General features: G+C 42.6%; 4 protein-coding genes and 1 long non-coding RNA gene across 5 annotated transcripts; all 5 read left to right on the forward strand.

Annotated features, from left to right (window-relative positions):
- The first annotated feature begins 1,174 nt into the window (after positions 1-1,174).
- Positions 1,175-4,496, forward strand: LOC136424683 (uncharacterized). Its single transcript, XR_010753904.1, has 3 exons — positions 1,175-1,540; positions 2,115-2,222; positions 2,801-4,496. It is a non-coding gene; the product is annotated as an uncharacterized lncRNA (long non-coding RNA).
- Positions 4,497-4,598: 102 nt separating this feature from the next.
- LOC136427303 (zinc finger protein 160-like) lies at positions 4,599-6,266 on the forward strand. Its single transcript, XM_066416119.1, has 2 exons — positions 4,599-4,602; positions 5,083-6,266. Exons 1-2 carry the CDS (start codon positions 4,599-4,601, stop codon positions 6,264-6,266), a joined length of 1,188 nt encoding a protein of 395 aa, XP_066272216.1.
- Positions 6,267-6,313: 47 nt separating this feature from the next.
- On the forward strand, positions 6,314-6,640 carry LOC136427313 (gastrula zinc finger protein XlCGF8.2DB-like). The gene has a single exon (XM_066416128.1). The coding sequence runs from the start codon at positions 6,314-6,316 to the stop codon at positions 6,638-6,640; it is 327 nt and encodes a 108-aa protein (XP_066272225.1).
- Positions 6,641-9,790: 3,150 nt separating this feature from the next.
- On the forward strand, positions 9,791-10,732 carry LOC136427323 (zinc finger and SCAN domain-containing protein 2-like). The gene has a single exon (XM_066416138.1). It carries the CDS (start codon positions 9,791-9,793, stop codon positions 10,730-10,732), a length of 942 nt encoding a protein of 313 aa, XP_066272235.1.
- Positions 10,733-14,882: 4,150 nt separating this feature from the next.
- On the forward strand, positions 14,883-17,436 carry LOC136424688 (zinc finger protein 84-like). The gene is made up of 2 exons (XM_066413315.1): positions 14,883-15,021; positions 15,774-17,436. The coding sequence occupies exon 2, from the start codon at positions 15,781-15,783 to the stop codon at positions 16,924-16,926; it is 1,146 nt and encodes a 381-aa protein (XP_066269412.1). The 5' UTR covers positions 14,883-15,021; positions 15,774-15,780; the 3' UTR covers positions 16,927-17,436.
- Positions 17,437-18,059: the final 623 nt, after the last annotated feature.

Below are 18,059 nucleotides of genomic sequence, written 5' to 3' on the forward strand. Positions count from 1 at the left end.
CCCTCCCCGCCCTTCGATAACAGATATCACAGGGTGGGGGACTTGGAGTGCATATAACATCCCTTCCCGCCCTTCGATAACAGATATCACAGGGCGGGGGACTTGGAGTGCATATAACATCCCTCCCCGCCCTTCGATAACAGATATCACAGGGCGGGGGACTTGGAGTGCATATAACATCCCTCCCCGCCCTTCGATAACAGATATCACAGGGCGGGGGACTTGGAGTGCATATAACACCCCTCCCCGCCCTTCGATAACAGATATCACAGGGCGGGGGACTTGGAGTGCATATAACACCCCTCCCCGCCCTTCGATAACAGATATCACAGGGCGGGGGACTTGGAGTGCATATAACACCCCTCCCCGCCCTTCGATAACAGATATCACAGGGCGGGGGACTTGGAGTGCATATAACATCCCTCCCCGCCCTTCGATAACAGATATCACAGGGCGGGGGACTTGGAGTGCATATAACACCCCACCACTCTTAGATAACAGAGATAACTCAGGGCGGGGGAATCGCTTTGCATATAAACCCAAATAAGCTAGAATAGTCACATGGTATATTGTGGTACCAATTGTCTGTCAGTCCTTTCCTGCAGTTAGTTACATGTGCCTATGGGCAACAACTTACAATTGACTCATTATAACACAAACACACACAAGATAAGAAGCTATACAAGTGTACTCACAGTGTATACAGCCCACCCCAACCCCCACCACCTACTGAGATCATGAGTTACAACTATGAATTTGTTTGTTAATACATGTCTGTTCATGGATTTACTATGAGGCAAATGGTTTTCCTCTATCTCATTTAACGTTAAATATTCTCATTAAGTCTTAGACCCTACTTTGATGAACTTTATATCTACAAAGAATAATCAAATATAAAGAAAGTCTCCAAATCCATGTAGTATACACAAATGTTATGATCTAAATGTAACTGTTACTTATAACAAAGTTAATAGTTTCTGATCACAATAACTCATAAATACACAATGTAAGACAAGCAAGAAAAAGGGGGACCAAGATGAAAACAGAAACTTTGAGGAAAACGTGAATCGAACCCAGGAGGAAGGTCCTGATCTTCAGTTTGACTGTCACTGTACAGATAAAGTTTCTTAAAAACCAGAAAGGTCCATTTCTGACCTGGAGGTCAACATCCTATAGGTCATTACACTACTGTCCTCTGATTGGTCTGTTGGATTACGCATGCGCACTGAGTGGGCGGCATTATTCAGAAAACCGTTGGTCCGGGCAGGTCCGGGGTCCACAGTAGAGATGAATACAGGGCGTTACGCGCCTCTCGGCGCTATAAATGGATCCACCACAGTCTACATTGGTGGATCATCGATCTGGGAGAGGCTTATGAGTCGAGGAGGACTATGGCTTAAACTCAAACGTTCGGAAAACTATGGTGACTGACGTATCAGCGATGTGAGTTTGGTCGCCCCCCTCCCTCCTTGCACCGGACACGGCTGGCTGTGCATTTTATTTTGGACTGCTCTAAGGCTCGCTGAGTACAAACAATGAGGTGAGAAAATAGACCTTGGTACACCTAAGAATGTTTTAAATCAAAAATATGTTCAGTTACCTTGTCTTAGTTTTATTTATTGACATGTCATCGCCAGAAACACATGTCTTCAACTAACCTGCCCCCCTCCCCATGAGAAAATTTGTAATTTTCAACTTGTTCATAATCAAATAGTACGTGGCATTAAACCTGGCACGAATGTCAGTTGACTTACTTGTTCGTACTTGTCAGTTGTTAACAGGTATTCGTGTCGGGTTTAAGATACGAATTACGAAACAGCAAACACTCGAGATATAGACTGATCATGAGATCTCCCCTAGCCTCAAATTTGCCCCTGATTGGGTCATATGGGGACAATACCTATGGGATGAGATGAAAAAGAAATCACAAGACACAACAGAAGCAATAGTGTGATGTGAAAGTTAGAAATTTCGAATGGTTATGTTTTCACTTCAGTTGAAGCTTTGGTCACCATATTATATTTCAAGTAGAACATTTATGCTACATGTACAAAATTTGAGGATGCTCAGGTTTTTTAAAAATCTGTTTCATGGTTTCCTATTCTATATACCAGTACAGCAGCAGTGGGTTCACCGTTATGAGGAGGATGATTGGGAACAAAGCAAACAACTGCCAGAAGTTCAGCCGCTGAGTACCTCAAGTGCTGCTACAGGCTCCAAAGGTAAGACTACAGTCCTGCACGCTCATCAACATCATCATATTTGTCACACTTGAGTATATTGGGAGTCATGATTCTCCATAATCCATTGTCCCTTGTTTGTTGCTAGCAGTTGTGATAGGATAAGATCGAGGCACAAATTTCATCCGTGAATATCTTAGTGTTGGAAGAAAGTTAAGCACTGTATAACGAGGCACAATAGTTACGGTATACCTTTATACCATCTTCGGGATGAGGAGGCTGGGCATGTGGTAATCCCGGTCTCGAACGTTACTCATGTGTTGTACTTCAGACTCTCCCAATGTTTATCCAGCCGTGTTTTGAACTCGTTGACTCTCTTAGAATCCACCACAGATTGTGGTAGTGCATTCCAGTCACTAACTACTCTAACACTGAAGGACTGGCTCCTGAGCCTACTCCTGGCTAGGGGAACCTCGAGCTTATGACAAAATCATTTGACTTGTTTCTTAATCATGCATGTATTTTTTGTCATTTATCTATTTATCAGTATTACTTTCAACCATATACTATAGGACGGATTTCCATGTAAATTGCTGTTCAATGATTTTTTTATTTTGTAGGAACTGGCTCATCACAAGAGGGACTCCAACCTCACCCAGGAAGTACATGTACAACATGCAGACACAGAAGAAGGCAGCGATGGACTCTGATGTAGATGAGAATGGGGAGAGGAAGGTTATAGACGAGCAGTTCTACAGCACATAAAACCAACCTGTGTTCAGAGTTTGGCCAGACCTCATATGTTTCCTTGCCTGAAACTCAATGTCTGTTTTTTTACCAAAAATAACTTTCTATATCTGATGGATTAGGCTGCTAGACTTAGGGTGACTATCACCTTCATAACCTCTGTAGAATATACAGCAACTTGTATGTCAGTCCAATTGCTCTATACAGCAGTGAATATACCCTGTCTGGCTGGGATTATGATGGTGATGATACATTATGTCCTCCACCCTGCCCCAAATGGATTACTTGTATACATGTATCACTCCAATCTTGTTGTGAATACAGAAATGTTAAAATTTGAATGGCTGAATTTCCCAAACCTTTCTTTTATTGAATGATGATGAAGTATTGCTTGTATAAACATGTAACTAGTAGTACATGAGTCATGACACTGATACTGTTGGCAAAGTGAAGAACAGTGCAGACCCCACTGAATGTAAAAAAGGTAAAGCAGTCATCCTTGATTGATTGAGGTGAAGCATGATGCTATCTCAAGTAGTTAAAAAGTGGAAGTGCAATTCGGATTTGCTACACTCACATGTTTTGTCGACCACTACTCTTCTCGATAAGTGTGTTGAGTTCTTTTACGTGCAAAGGTTTGAGGCTTATTTCTGAGGCTCCTTCATACAGGGGGCCGCTGACTTAACATCGCCATCCCAATTGACAAATACTATCCCTTTCAACACGTCCGATCTGGGTTTGACCCATTCAATTCTTTTACTTGTGTCATCGCGAGTTCCTTGCAATGTTACTGTTTTCTTTGCCTAGCTTTGCTAACTTTATCATTCTGGCACATTTGTATTCCATAGATGACGTCATGTTAACATTGTAAACAACTACAACAGTGATAACATTGTAAAAAATGTGCACAAAACCTATGCAGTGTTCTCACCAGAATTTTTTCACAGCATAGGGGTCAGGTACAGAAGGCCAACTTTACGCGGTGCAAGTCACGCGCGGAGTGCTGAAGACATGACCAGAGTAGGGAGTCCGGCATGTTCCCCCGGAAAATTTGTTAATTCATAACCCAATGAGACATTATTTCATGCATTTTGAGGGATAAATTTTGTGAAGTAGAGTTTTTCCTTTGTCACAGCCTCATTCTAAAGCCAAATATGAACTTTTTATAAGATTTATGAAGGGTCACAAGGTTTGTCCCAGACAGAAACACCCCTATGCTGGTTGAAACACAGCATAGGGGTACAGATCACAGCATAGGGGGGCCCCTATGCTGAAAAGGCCTGACGAGAACACTGCTATGATACATGTACATGTATCTTTAGTTAAACCATTCTCGTATATAGTTTCCCAAAGGGTATGTTTGTCAGTGCAGAATGATAGAGACTGATATGTTAAGATTGTGTCTGATGATAAACCGAATAATGTATTGAGTGATAAATGTTGTTTGTAAGCATGTATCACTATGGTTTATGTGTGTGTTGTTGATACAAGCCAGTTAATCAGTGTATCTGTATAAACTGTCAATGTTGCTATGTTTATCCAATAAATATTGCTGAGTTTTGCCCCAAACCATGCGTTTGTGCTTCATACTCAATCATAATCCATGGTAAATGTGGGTAAAGGAGGGTAAATATCTCTTTTAGTAAAGGCATGTATACATCCTCTGTAAATATGGGTAAATTTAGCTGTGAGAATACTTGGTAAGGTAAATCTCGGTAAATGTGCTTGATAAATGTGAGAAATGCTACGTACGGTAAATCTGGGTAAATGCACCGAATATATGTGAGAAATACTCCCTACGGTAAATCTCGGTAGATGCCCTGAATATATGAGAAATACTCGCTACGGTAAATTTCGGTAAATGCATGATTTACACGACCTCGGTAAATGTAGGTAAATAAGGCAAACATTACCAGCTATACCTTGTGGGTAAATGCGGGGTATATTCGCACATTTACCGATGGATAAATGCTGATAAATCTTTGGTAAATGTAACCTTTACACGGCTTTACATTACATTTACCATTGTGGTAAATTCCACTTTTCGTGCAGTGTAATGGGTCCCCTACTGCTGTTCCCCAGAAGTTCTGTGACGGGTCTCCTGCTGCAGTTTTATTCAATATTGATACAAGCAATGTCAAAGAACATCCAACAGGAGCCAAAACAAGTTTTAAAAATCAGCCTGGACCAGATACTGATGAGAAACCCTACATATGCGGGGAGTGTGGGCACAAGACAGCTGACACGAGTAATCTAAAGAGACATATGAGAACCCATACTGGTGAAAAACCCTACAAGTGTGACCAGTGTGACTATTCTGCTGCACAGAAAGGCCATTTGGATCGACATCTAGGAAAACACACCGGTGAGAAACCTTACATGTGTGACGAGTGTGGATACAGGGCAGCTAGGAAGGATAACCTTTCCAAACATATGAGAACTCATACTGGTGAAAAACCCTACAAGTGTGACCAGTGTGATTATTCCGCTGCACAGAAATCTACATTGGACAACCATCTAGCTGGACATACCGGTGAGAAACCCTTTATGTGCGGAGAGTGTGGGTTCAGGACAGCTCACAGATGTAGCCTTTCCACTCATATGAGAACCCATACAGGTGAAAAAAAATACATGTGTGACCTGTGCGATTATTCTACAACACAGAAAAGTCATTTGGATCGACATCTAGCAAAACACACGGGTGAGAAACCCTACATGTGTGGCGAGTGTGGGCACAGGACAGCTCTGAAGTCTGACTTGTCCAAACATATGCTAATCCATGGTGACAAGACCTTCAAGTGTGACCAGTGTAATTATTCCGCTACACAGAAATCCAGTTTGGACCGACATCTAGCCAAACACACTGGTGATAAACCGTATATGTGTGGGAAGTGTGGGTTCAAGACGGCTCACAAGTATAACCTATCCACTCATATGAGGACCCATACAGGTGAAAAACCCTACAAATGTGACCAGTGCGATTATTCTACTGCACAGAAAAGTCATTTGGACACACATCTAGCGAAACACACCGGTGAGAAGCCCTACATGTGTGGCGAGTGCGGGCACAGGACAACTCAAAAGTCTGCCTTATCCATACATATGAGAACCCATACAGGTGAAAAACCCTACAAGTGTGACCAGTGTGACTATTCTGCTAGACAGAAATCCACCTTAGACAACCATCGAGCCCAACACACCGGGGAGAAACCCTTCATGTGTGGGGAGTGTGGGTACAGGACTATCCGAAAGTCTCAGTTGTCCCGACATATGAGAACCCATACAGGTGAAAGACCCTACAAGTGTGACCAGTGTGACTATTCTGCTGCACATAACTAAGTGTAATTTGGACAGCCATTTAGCGAAACACATCGGCAAGAAACTATATGTGTGGGATGTGCGGGTACAAAACAACTAACAATTCTGACTTATCCAAACATTTGAAAATCCACACTGGAGAAAAACCCTTCAAGTGTGACCAGTGTGATTATGCCGCTGCACATAAATCCACATTGGACCGACATCTAGTCAAACACTCTGGAGAGAAACCCTACATGTGGGGTGAATGTGGGTACAGGACAGCTCACAAGCCTCACCTATCCAGCCATATGAAAACCCATACTGGTGAGAGACCCTACAAGTGTGACCAGTGCGACCATTTATACTGCACAGAAAGTCCATTTAGACCTACATCTAGCAAACCGTTCAGGTGAGAAACCATACATGTGTGGTGAGTGTGGGTACAGGGCAACTGAAAGGTCTCACTTTTCCAAACATTTATGTTAACACATACCAATGAGAAACCCTTGAAATGTGACTAGGGTGACTATTCTGCTGAACAGAATCCACATATCTTCATACATAAAAGAATGTCTACAAATATAATAACACTGTGCAGAATCTGTATACTTTTTATCCTGTATCGAGTATAATTATGTGTGGCATTCGTGGAAAGACCTGCAACAGGGAGGAGCATGGTTTGTTGGAAGTGTTAGTATAGGTTAAGTATAAAGACATGTTATAACTCGATATCAAATAAATCACTGTCAAATCTAAAATAGGCTATCCTGACGACTGACTTTGTACTGACATCCTACAATGTCATCCTACAAAGTTAAAGCCGGTCATATTAATTTTCTCACTTATTTACGTACCTGAACATTATATATTATAGGACTAATGATTCCGCTATACCTCGAGTGATTAACATTATGAAGGCAGCCTGCAGCTGTGTTATATGAAGCGACTGCCATGGCTGACATGTAAGAACAAAGGTGACTTAAAACATGTTAGTTTCTTTTTTTTATTTATTTTTTATTAAACAACAGAAGAATATACAGGACACAGAGGTGATGCACTCTAGCTAAAGCTTATATTAAACATCACCTCTGGAAAAAAAATTACAACTTACATAGACAAGTACAGTAACAATAATAAACAGCAATTGGGTCGTCCAATACAAACAAACTAACAAACAAACAATGAATATATCAATATACCTGAACTAAGTTTTAAAACGTCTGCTTGTCAAAATATAGTGCTGAGTCAAGCCTAAAATGTTACAGTTGAAATCATATGAAACAAAGGATGAGCCTCTAATAATAAATAAATGAAGGCTTGATCAGACAAAGTATCGATATCAAGAATATGGGCCAAAAGGTTCCGTAGGTTGCCCAGAAGGTTGAGTCTTTGTTGACTGTATATAGGGCAGTACAAAAGATAATGGACAACGCTTTCGCTTCGACATCCGCAAGACATCCGCAATGTTAGTTTCTGACAAGCTAAAATAAAATAATCTGACATAAGAATAGTCTCCATTCCCTTTTTTTCCTTCTTTGGTCTGCGTTCTGTACTTCGGGAAATACGAACATGTAACTTATAAGTGTTGTAGTTTTCTGACTTATTTTTTTCTCACATCGTTCAAAATGTTGTGCTTCAGTGTAACACATGTTCGTAGAGTTAAAGGCTGTGATGTTTATTTTCTCATTTATTTACTAACGTAAACACTATATATTGATACACCAATGATGTTTAGTTTCTCATTTATTTACTCTCCTAAACATTATATATTGATACACTAATTATTGTGCTATATCAGTAGTTAAAGATGTTATATGAAGCAACTGTTATTATAAGAACACAATTGATTCAATTACTGGCAAGCCAAAATAAAAGGTTTAATAAAAGAACCGATTCCTTTCCATTTTTACCTTTGTCGCATGTGTATGTTGTTGTGCTGGCCGCACAGGGTCACATCTTTCTAGCGTTATGAATTCCATTTTCATTACACAGCACCCCCATGTAACTCCTTTACTGTTGTGCCCCGTTATTCTTGCCGTACGCACTAGAAATTCGTGCCGTAGCAATCAATCAATCATTCGCAGGCATCAGTGTCTGATGCATGGCGGCTACAGACGTGCATAGGGCTCGCCAGGCTGGTCTGCTCTCGGCATAGACCCTCCAGTCAGTTCTGGTGATAGCCGCTATCATGAATCACATGATTACTACCAACACAGATGTGCGTCCATGATAATAATCGTTTATATTTACACTAAGAGCTAACAAGGATTCAGAAAGTATATCTATATGTGTAAGGAGTATATAATGTGCGAACACCAGTTATACACGCAAAATTTCCAAGGCAAAAAAACACCACACTTACAAAGTGGCTTCTGTGTACTCGATGCTTCCCACCTCCGTTGGTGATTTTTCTTCCCATTTGAATTGCATTGACTCCTTGTATGACATTCACTATTGGCAAAAAAATGAAGGCGGCCATAAAAGGAAAACAGACAGAGCAGGGTTTAGCCCCTCTGTAATGTGGGCAGAAATTTCCACTCACTAACTGGGTAATGAGGCACAGAAAAAAATGACCTTTAACCTCACACTAAGTTCACCTTTCACCCGCTGCTTCGCCGACAAGACGCTTGCAGGATTGTATGAGGGTAAAAATCATCCCTTGAAGCAGGTAAGAACCTAAGTTATGCTAAATATCTGCCTTATCATGAAGAAGAGGAGCTATAGGACATTTCTACGGTAGATGGGCCGCATTGGAACGAAATGTAGGACTTTTCGGGGCGAGAAAATTGTAGGAGGGGGAGGGGGGCGAATTTTATAATACACGTCAAGAAGTCTTTGGAGACAAAATGATCGTTTTTGCTAAAAAAAAAAAAAAAACTCTAAGAAGTAGTGCTGCGTTGATTCGGTACAGTTCCAAAGTACCGGATCATGAAGTACCGGTACTGTACCGATATAAATTTACACCTAGTATGTCTTTATTTTGTGACTGACCTCATGCAACACCAAACGTGACCAAAGTGACACATTGGAACAGCGTAACTAATATGCAACAGATAATTCAGGCAGGCTGGGAGTTTTGATAGCAAGGCCAATAAAGATACTGACAAGTTAAAAACATTTTATATATGATTTTGTCACTGAAGAAGTTCAGGAAAACACATGTTTTTCAAATGGTTCAGGTACTGGTCCGGACCTGTACCTAAACCCCTGTACCTGTACCTGATGTTACGTTTAGGTACGCAGCACAACTAAGAATGCAACAGTATCACAAAAATGAGACAGAATTGCAATAGCAATAACGATAAGGCTAAACAAAAATTTTCAGACCATGCATGCGCAGGCAACTTTGGAAAAACATATTCATGATAAAAATGAAGGGGAGGGGGGCAGTAGGGAAGTAGTACTAGTTGGCCGGGTTTCTGCGTCATTACGATGGGAGTAGTAGAGGCTGGACTGTTGTTGTGGCAACCTACCAGTTCTGGGATCAGTAGAAATAATGCACTCCTGACGTATCATATTTGCGATTGATATTTTTCATCTTTTCATCAATTATTATCTTAGACATGGCAGAGGCAGGTGATTGGTCTCCTACTGCTGTTCCCCAGAACTTCTCTGATGGGTCTCCTACCGGAGTATTAGGGGGCAGAGATGCAAGCAATGTAGAAGACAAGCCGACTGGAACCAAAGTCAGTTTGGACAATCAGCCAGAAGCACATACTGGTGACAAACCCTACATGTGTGGGGAGTGCGGGTACAGGACAGCTGACAAGCATAACCTATCCCGACACAAGAGAACCCATACTGGTGAGAAACCCTACAAATGTAACCAGTGTGATTATTCCGCAGCTAGGAAATATACTTTGGACATCCATCTAATTAAACATACCGGTGAGAAACCCTTCATGTGTGGCGAGTGCGGGTTCAGGACAGCTGCGAAGCGTAGCCTATCCAGGCATATGAGAGTCCATACTGGTGTGAAACCCTACAAGTGTGACCAGTGCGATTATTCTGCTGCTCAGAAAAGTAATTTAGACCGACATCTAGCCAAACACTCTGGTGAGAAACCCTACATGTGTGGGGAGTGCGGGTTCAGGACAGCTGAGAAGCGTAATCTATCCAGGCATATGAAAGTCCATACTGGTGGGAAACCCTACAAATGTGACCAGTGTGGTTATTCCGCAGCTAGGAAATATACTTTGGACAGCCATCTAGCGACACATACAGGTGAGAAACGCTTCATGTGTGGGGAGTGCGGGTACAGGACTATCAGCAATTTCAAGTTGTCCAGACATATGAGAACCCATACAGGGGAAAAACCCTACAAGTGTAACCAGTGCGACTATTCTGCTGCAGAGAAATCTACCTTAGACAACCATCTAGCTAAACACACCGGTGAGGAACCCTACATGTGTGGAAAGTGTGGCTACGGAGCAACTAAAATATCTCAGTTGTCCAGACATATGAGAACTCATACAGGTGAAAAACCCTTCAAGTGTGACCAGTGATTATTCCGCTGCACAGAAATCGGCCTTGAACAGCCATCTAGCTAAACACTCAGGTGAGAAACCCTACGTGTGTGGGGAGTGTGGGTACAGGTGCCTCCGCAAGTCTCAGCTGTCCAGACATATGAGAACCCATACAGGTGAGAGGCCCTACATATGTGTGAGTGCGGTACAGAACAACTCGACAGTGCCACTTGTCCGAACATATGAGAACTCACACAGGTGAAAAACCCTACAAGTGTGACCTGTGCGACTAGTCTACTGCACTGAAAAAACCTTGAACCAACATCTAGCAAAACACACAGGGGAAAGCCCTACATGTGCGGGGAGTGTGGGTACAGAACAGCTAAAAAGTCCCACCTGTCGAGACATACCTTGAACAGACATTTAGCAAAACACTGATGAGAAAACCTTTATGCGTGGGGAGTGCGGGTACAGGACAGCTGACGAGCGTAACCTTAAGTGGTAAGAAAAAACCTACATGTCCTGCATCTAGCTAAACACACTTGAGTAACTCTAAATGTGTACGGAGTGCAGGTACGCTAAGTTATCCAGCCCTACAAACATGTATGATGAAAAAGATGGATGTAAAGAACACTGCATGTGTTCAATGTCAATGTTTGAGAATAGCCCGAGTTCCGAGTGCGCATCTGCAACTTTGAACTTTATTCACCTTTGAAGCGGTGGCACATCGGCAGCGCCGAGTGCTAAAAGTACATACTTACCGTAGATTGAGATATCATAGTTAACCACTATACAAAATCTTGTCGAGAGTATCAAAGAGTAATGAAATAAAGTAACAGTATTAGCTGGTGCATGGAAACCAAAGAAGTTCATAGAAGTAATATTATAGCAGTAAAAATAAGATATAGATAAAATGATAGCAGATAAATGGTAAACCTTAACTAACATTTCTATACCTAGCTGAAGCAGGAAACAATGGAATTTATGTACTAAAAACAAACGAAATTGATATAAATAACAATACACAACTCGAGGGGAGTATGATAAACAGTGCCAGCTGGGTGGCAAGTGGATTACTTATTTAACCATAGTTGTATGGGGGGGAGGGCGGCAGGTGAAAATAGTATAAGTAATAACAGTGGAGTCTTGGCAGTAATCTGGGTGTAAACAGCTATAGTGCGAAGAGCTATAACGGGCTAGGTTTACATGTAGCTGTGGTTTGAGGATATGATGTTACAAAGTAACTGATAACAATCAACAGAGAGTAGTGAGATTTAACAATGATAAACCATAGTTATCGTTTAATAAGCAGCCACGGTGCATTCTGGTCTGAGGTCAAAGTTTAAGTTCTCTTATTTGTAACCAATCAATTGTAAAGATGTGTTTGCAACATTTCCGCTTGGAAGTTATTACCCTTGCTGTGTTGGAACTGTGAGAAGGCTTATTCATACCGAAGAAAATCTACATCTACGCAGTCTGTATCAAGTACTTTGTGTCTGTAGTTTTCCTTTAAAAAAGATACAACAGAAAGGAGCATACTTAATTAGAAATACTGTAAGTGTTAAGAATGTTGAGGTTTTAAAACTCAATAAGAAACTTATTTCTGTCAAATCTAATATAGGCTATCCTGACAGCTCACATCCTAACCTATCTTGTGCTTCAGTGTAACAAGTGTGCATGATGTTATAGGCTGTATGTGATGTTTATTTTCCCACTTATGCTCTAACCTATACACTATATATTGGAACACTAATAATCATGCTATCATGTAGAGTGTTTAACATTATGTAGAATCGCGAAGTTTGTAATATGAAGCGACTTTCATGGCCGATATTTAAGAACAAAGTTGATTCAAAGTATGGTAATTTTCGACAAGCGAAATAAAAACGTTTAATAGATGAACAGGTTCCATTCCATTTTCCCTTGTGTGGTTGATGTAAGTTATTGTGATGCTGTACAGGTTACAGGCACCATCGTTATTATTATCACTTTCATCAAAGCATAGAACTCTTTTCCTGACGTAATTCTTTACGCACCCTACGAAATTCCTTCCGAAAATAAAAGCGTTTAATAGATATTATTATCATTTTCATCAAAGCACCCCCAAGAAACTCATTTCCTGGAGTAATTCCTTCCGTAACCGGTGATTTTTGCCACACCCAAAAGAAATTCCTGCGCATATTTTAGCCGTATCCACTTTCAGTTCTTGCAGCACTCGGTTATTCCTACCGTATCCACCAGACGATGTACTTTTGTGCCGTACCCAATGGTGCTGCACAGTCACAGTCGTGTCTGAATACCTAGCCTTTACCAAGGCAAACACCGAGTGGGGTTGTACAAATCACACCCAGTTTTGAAAACGTTTATATATTTGTTCAACCTTTAGTGCGAAGCGGTCTAGAGAGAAGCAGAAATCAGTTTTGAGGTGAAGATTCATCAGAGTAAAAAAAACCTCGATGATCGGAGAGTAGACAGTGAATTTGGTGGTTTAGAAATTACCATACATATATTTGCCAAACTGTTCTTCATACACTACTTACCCTCACCCCCACCGTACTCCTGTTTCCATTCTGAACCTATAAACACAACCCCCCCCCCCCCGGTATCTGCGGCGTGGGGTCGTTGGCAGGACGAAGGCCGGTGCATCCTGGGGTGCCGGGCACAGTTGTAGCATGTTAAAGAAGGCCGCCACCGGGCAAAGTGGAGAGCCTGGAATAGCCAGTATTGGTACAATGAGGTCTCGTTCGTTGGCTTGGATAGTCTTGGACCAATTATTACGGATGAGAAGACCCTCCTCCGCGTACAAGATGTCACAGCGCCGCAGATGCTTGTTCTGCTCGAGACTCTTGGGTGAGGTCGGAACGAGGTTGGACCTTCTCAGGTATGCAAAGAATCCGATCAAAAGGGCAGTCCAGGTGGTGGCATCTTTTAGGAATGGCCAGGTTTAGAAACTGTCGGACTCGAAAGAGAAACTCTGGGGTGATGGGGTGGGCTTCTTTGGGACGGTGACGCAGCAGCTTTTTCAGCCCCCGCAATGTCTGCTGGAGTTCAAAGTGTTGTAGGCTGAACTCGAAATGTCCGTGAAACTGATGAAGTAGTTTCACCGCTGAGAGGTAGTGTGCGATGGTGTCTTCGGCACGCAGCTGGAGCTGGTCTTGATGAACTGTCAATCTGGCTGTGCTAAACTACTCTAATCTATTCTACTCTACTGGAAAGAGTCAAGAGTTTCGGGTGTGCGTAGTATTCCAGGCTGATGACGATCTCGCTGCAGGACGCTGCCGCGGACTCCGAGCCGGACCGGAAGGTTAAGTCGCATCGACGTGGAGTGGGGGGGGGGGCCTTGAGTACGCTGCTGTAGATGCACACCGCGTTCTTGTAGACCGTGTAGGTACGGGTGGAAAGGGAGGAGGGCGTGCGATGAGGAACTACCGCTCGTGGAAGCTCGTGGATAAGTTGTTCGGTTCGCGAGAAGTAACATGGCTGCTCAAATCACGGGCCGAAGTCTCGCGAGACCCCGCTTCAAGGGCGGGAAGTGAGTGAGGGAGGGGGGCTGTCGGTCCGATCGTTGTAGACTCTCTGTAAATACGCTATTGTGGGACGGCAACCCGCAGGTTTCTTGGCAGGTTCTTGTGCCTCGGCAGTTGGGAAACGTCGCACGGTAGGTTGAGAGGCTTGATTAAGGCTCAGAATGTGGATGTCGGGGAAACTTACACGGGGCAGGCGGGTGTGCAGTCCCTGGGGCTGGTGAAGAAACCTCGCTGCAGAACGCCGCCACAGATTACGAACAGTGTAGAGACAGCCGGAATCAGTCTTCGGGTGAAACTCTTGCTTAGAACTGCGAATCCAGGTGGACAACGTTTCTGGGAGTCCTTGCACGCTACTGTGGTTGCACACCGCGGCCCTGCGTTAACATTGCGAGGGAGGCGAGCCGGCCGCACAAGGCGGCGGATTTCGCGTTGAGAGCGTGGCACGAGCGGAGGTCAGAGGTTGCTTCCTCCAGCGTAATTCCCTACGATTGGTCCAGACCAATCCTACTATCACAACCCCCCCCCTCGCACCCGATACAACCTCCATCTTGTCCCCAGGCTCTACAAGGTCATACAAGTAAATCTAACCTTTTTGGCGAAGGCAACCAAGAAAAAGAATGCAGAAAGGGCAGTAGTCGTGTAAACGCATTCTACAATGTAGGCAGAACTTCCCACACAATAACTGGGTAACGAGGGACAAATGATGACCTTTCACCCCACGCTAAGTTCACCTTTCACCCGTGACTTTTCATAGAAGACGCTTGCAGGATTTGTGAAGGTAGAAATCAACCCTGGAAGCAGGTAAGAAAGCGAGTTATGATAAATGACTACCCTTTCGTGCCGCAGAGGAGCTATATGTCGTTTCTGTGATGTACGGGGCACATTAGGACGGAATGTAAGGCTTTTCTGTGTGGGAAAATTAGGGAGGGGAGGGGGGCGACACCACACGTCACGAGGCAAAAATATAGTCGTTTTTGTCAGAAAAAAACTCCACAAAGGTTGTTACAGAACCACCAAAATAAGACAGAAGTACAATAGAAAACATGAGATCGGAAGAATTTACAAATATGGTTTGTAAAGCAGATTCGAAAGTGAAGAGGGGGGGGGTACAAGTGGGTCATGTTTGGAGGTAATTAAATGGGAGCGGTGGATGCAAAGTCGTTGTGGCAGCTTCCTGGTTTTGGAATCAGCAGAAAAATGATCTTTAATCTTTAATATCAACATGGCAGAAATACAAGTAATTTATACAATGCCACGGTATATTATGTTACCCCAGTTACCCCTGAATTGCGTTGATCTTACAAATCCCATCTATACACACAACGCAACAAAGAAGACAAAAACCGGAAATCAACACAAAATGCACTCTAGAACTTAGTGGCAGTAGTTAAGACTAGAGTAGACATTTGTTATACTGTTATTGTCTGTCCGCCCACTCCGTGTTACATGTACATGTACTTGCAATTAGCCTACGGGCAGGAATTTGCAATAAAACTTTTCATATATTATTTTTTATTGATGTGTTTCACATTTTAAATGTATTTGTCTATTAGGTTAGACATGGCAGAGGCAGGTAATGGGTCTCTCACTGCTGTTCCCAAGAGCTTTTGTGATGGGTCTCCTACTGGAGTTTCATTGCACAGGAATGCAAACAATATTGAAGACCAGCCAGAAGCACAGACTGATGAGAAACCCTACATGTGCGGTGAGTCTGGGTACAGGTCAGCTAAAACATGTGGCCTAACCGGACATAGGAGAATCCATATGGGTAAAAAATCTTACAAGTGTAACCAGTGTGCCTATTCTGCTGCAGATAAATCCGCCTTGGACAGCCATCTAGCAATACACATGGGTGAAAAACCCTACATGTGCGAGAAATGCGGGTACAAGACAGCCAACAAGATTGACCTACTTAGACATATGAGAACCCATACTGGTGAAAAACCCTTCAAGTGTGACCATTGTGACTATTCTGCTGCACAAAAATCAGCCTTGAAGAGACATCTAGCAAGACACTCTGGACAAAAACCCTACATGTGCGGAGAGTGCGGGTACAGGTCAGCTGACAGGAGTAACCTATCCAGACATATGAGAACCCATACAGGTGAAAAACCATACAAGTGTGACCAGTGTGACTATTCCGCTGCACAGAAATCCCATTTGAACGAACATCTCGCAAAACACACCGGTGAGAAACCCTACATGTGTGACGATTGCGGGTACAGGACAGATGACAAGGGTAGCCTTTCCAAACATATCAGAACCCATACAGGTGAAAAACCCTTCAAGTGCGACCAGTGTGATTATTCTGCAGCACGTAAATCCACCTTGGACAGCCATCTAGCCAAACACACTGGTGAGAAACCCTACATCTGTGGGGAGTGCGGGTACAGGGCAGCTCAAAAGCGAAACCTATCCGAACATATGAGAACCCATACTGGTGAAAAACCCTACAAGTGTGACCAGTGTGACTACTCTGCTAGACAGAAATCCACCTTAGACAGCCATCTAGCAAAACACTCAGGGGAGAAACCCTACATGTGTGGGGAGTGCGGGTACAGGTCAGCTGACAGGAGTAACCTATCCAGACATATGAGGACCCACACTGGTGAAAAACCCTACAAGTGTGACCAGTGTGACTATTCCGCTGCACAGAAATACCATTTGAACCGACATCTAGCCAAACACACTGGTGAAAAATCCTGAAATGAATTTCCGTCAAATCTAACATAGGCTATCCTGACAGCTAGATTTGTACTGACATCCTACAAAATATTGTGCTTCAGTGTAAGTCCGAGGCTTTAACGAGTGTGGATAAAGTTAGAGGCTGTGATGTTTACTTGCTCCCTTATTTGCCAACCTGTAACATTTTACACTATATTATATTTTAACACTAATGATTATACTATACCTGAAGTGTTTAACATTATGAAGAATTGTGAAGCTCGTGTTATACGAAGCAATTGCCATAGTTGACTGATATGTAAGGACGCAGTTCATTCAAAAAAGAGTTCCACGACCTCATATCTCCATGAACAATTGAATGAATGAGTTAATGACTGGTTTATTTGATGAACATGGTCAATGAAAAGTATGTCGCAGCCGCAAATGGCTGAATCGGATAATTTTTGCACAGGTGCGTTCTTAGGCCTTCTTAACCATAAGGCGATTCAGACTCTTAACTAAAGTTATTTTGTAGCCGTACATCATTCGTCAGTCTACCAAACGGTAAAAGTTAAGATAATAAGCACCTGTTCTATTCAATTTTTAATTTTGTCGCATATGTATGTTGTTGTGCTGGCCGGACAGGGTCACATCTTTCTAGCGCTATGGATTCCATTTTCATCACACAGCACCCCCATGTAACTCCTTTACTGTTGTACCCCGTTATTCTTGCCGTACGCACTAGAAATTCGTGCCGTAGCCACTATCATGAATCACATGATTACTACCAACACTGATGTGCTTCCATGATAATAATAGTTTATATTTACACTGAGAGCTAACACGGATTCAGAAAGTATATCTGTTTGCGTACAGAGTATATAATGTGCGAACACCAGTTATAGACGCAAAATATTCCAGGCAAAAAAAACACTGTATTTTGTGTACAAGATGGTACGCACCTCCGTTGGTGAATTTTCTTCCCATATCAACTGCATAAACCCGTGTATGACATTCTCTGATGACAAAAAAGCAAACAAGCTGAAAACAGAAATGGCAGTGGATAAGTGTTAGGCCTTTTGTAATGTATGCAGAAATTCCCTCCCAATTAGTGGGTAATCAGGCGCAAAGTAATTACTACAAACACAGATGAGCTTCCATGATAGAAATATATT

Source organism: Branchiostoma lanceolatum, chromosome 1, assembly GCF_035083965.1.
Source record: "Branchiostoma lanceolatum isolate klBraLanc5 chromosome 1, klBraLanc5.hap2, whole genome shotgun sequence".
In the NCBI taxonomy this organism is placed as follows: Eukaryota; Metazoa; Chordata; class Leptocardii; order Amphioxiformes; family Branchiostomatidae; genus Branchiostoma; species Branchiostoma lanceolatum.

What these genes read in the sequence shown, in the direction of transcription:
- LOC136427323 (XM_066416138.1), top strand. Translation starts at nt 9,791, where the DNA reads ATGGCAGAGGCAGGTGATTGGTCTCCTACTGCTGTTCCCCAGAACTTC.
- LOC136424688 (XM_066413315.1), top strand. Translation starts at nt 15,781, where the DNA reads ATGGCAGAGGCAGGTAATGGGTCTCTCACTGCTGTTCCCAAGAGCTTT.
- LOC136427313 (XM_066416128.1), top strand. Translation starts at nt 6,314, where the DNA reads ATGTGTGGGATGTGCGGGTACAAAACAACTAACAATTCTGACTTATCC.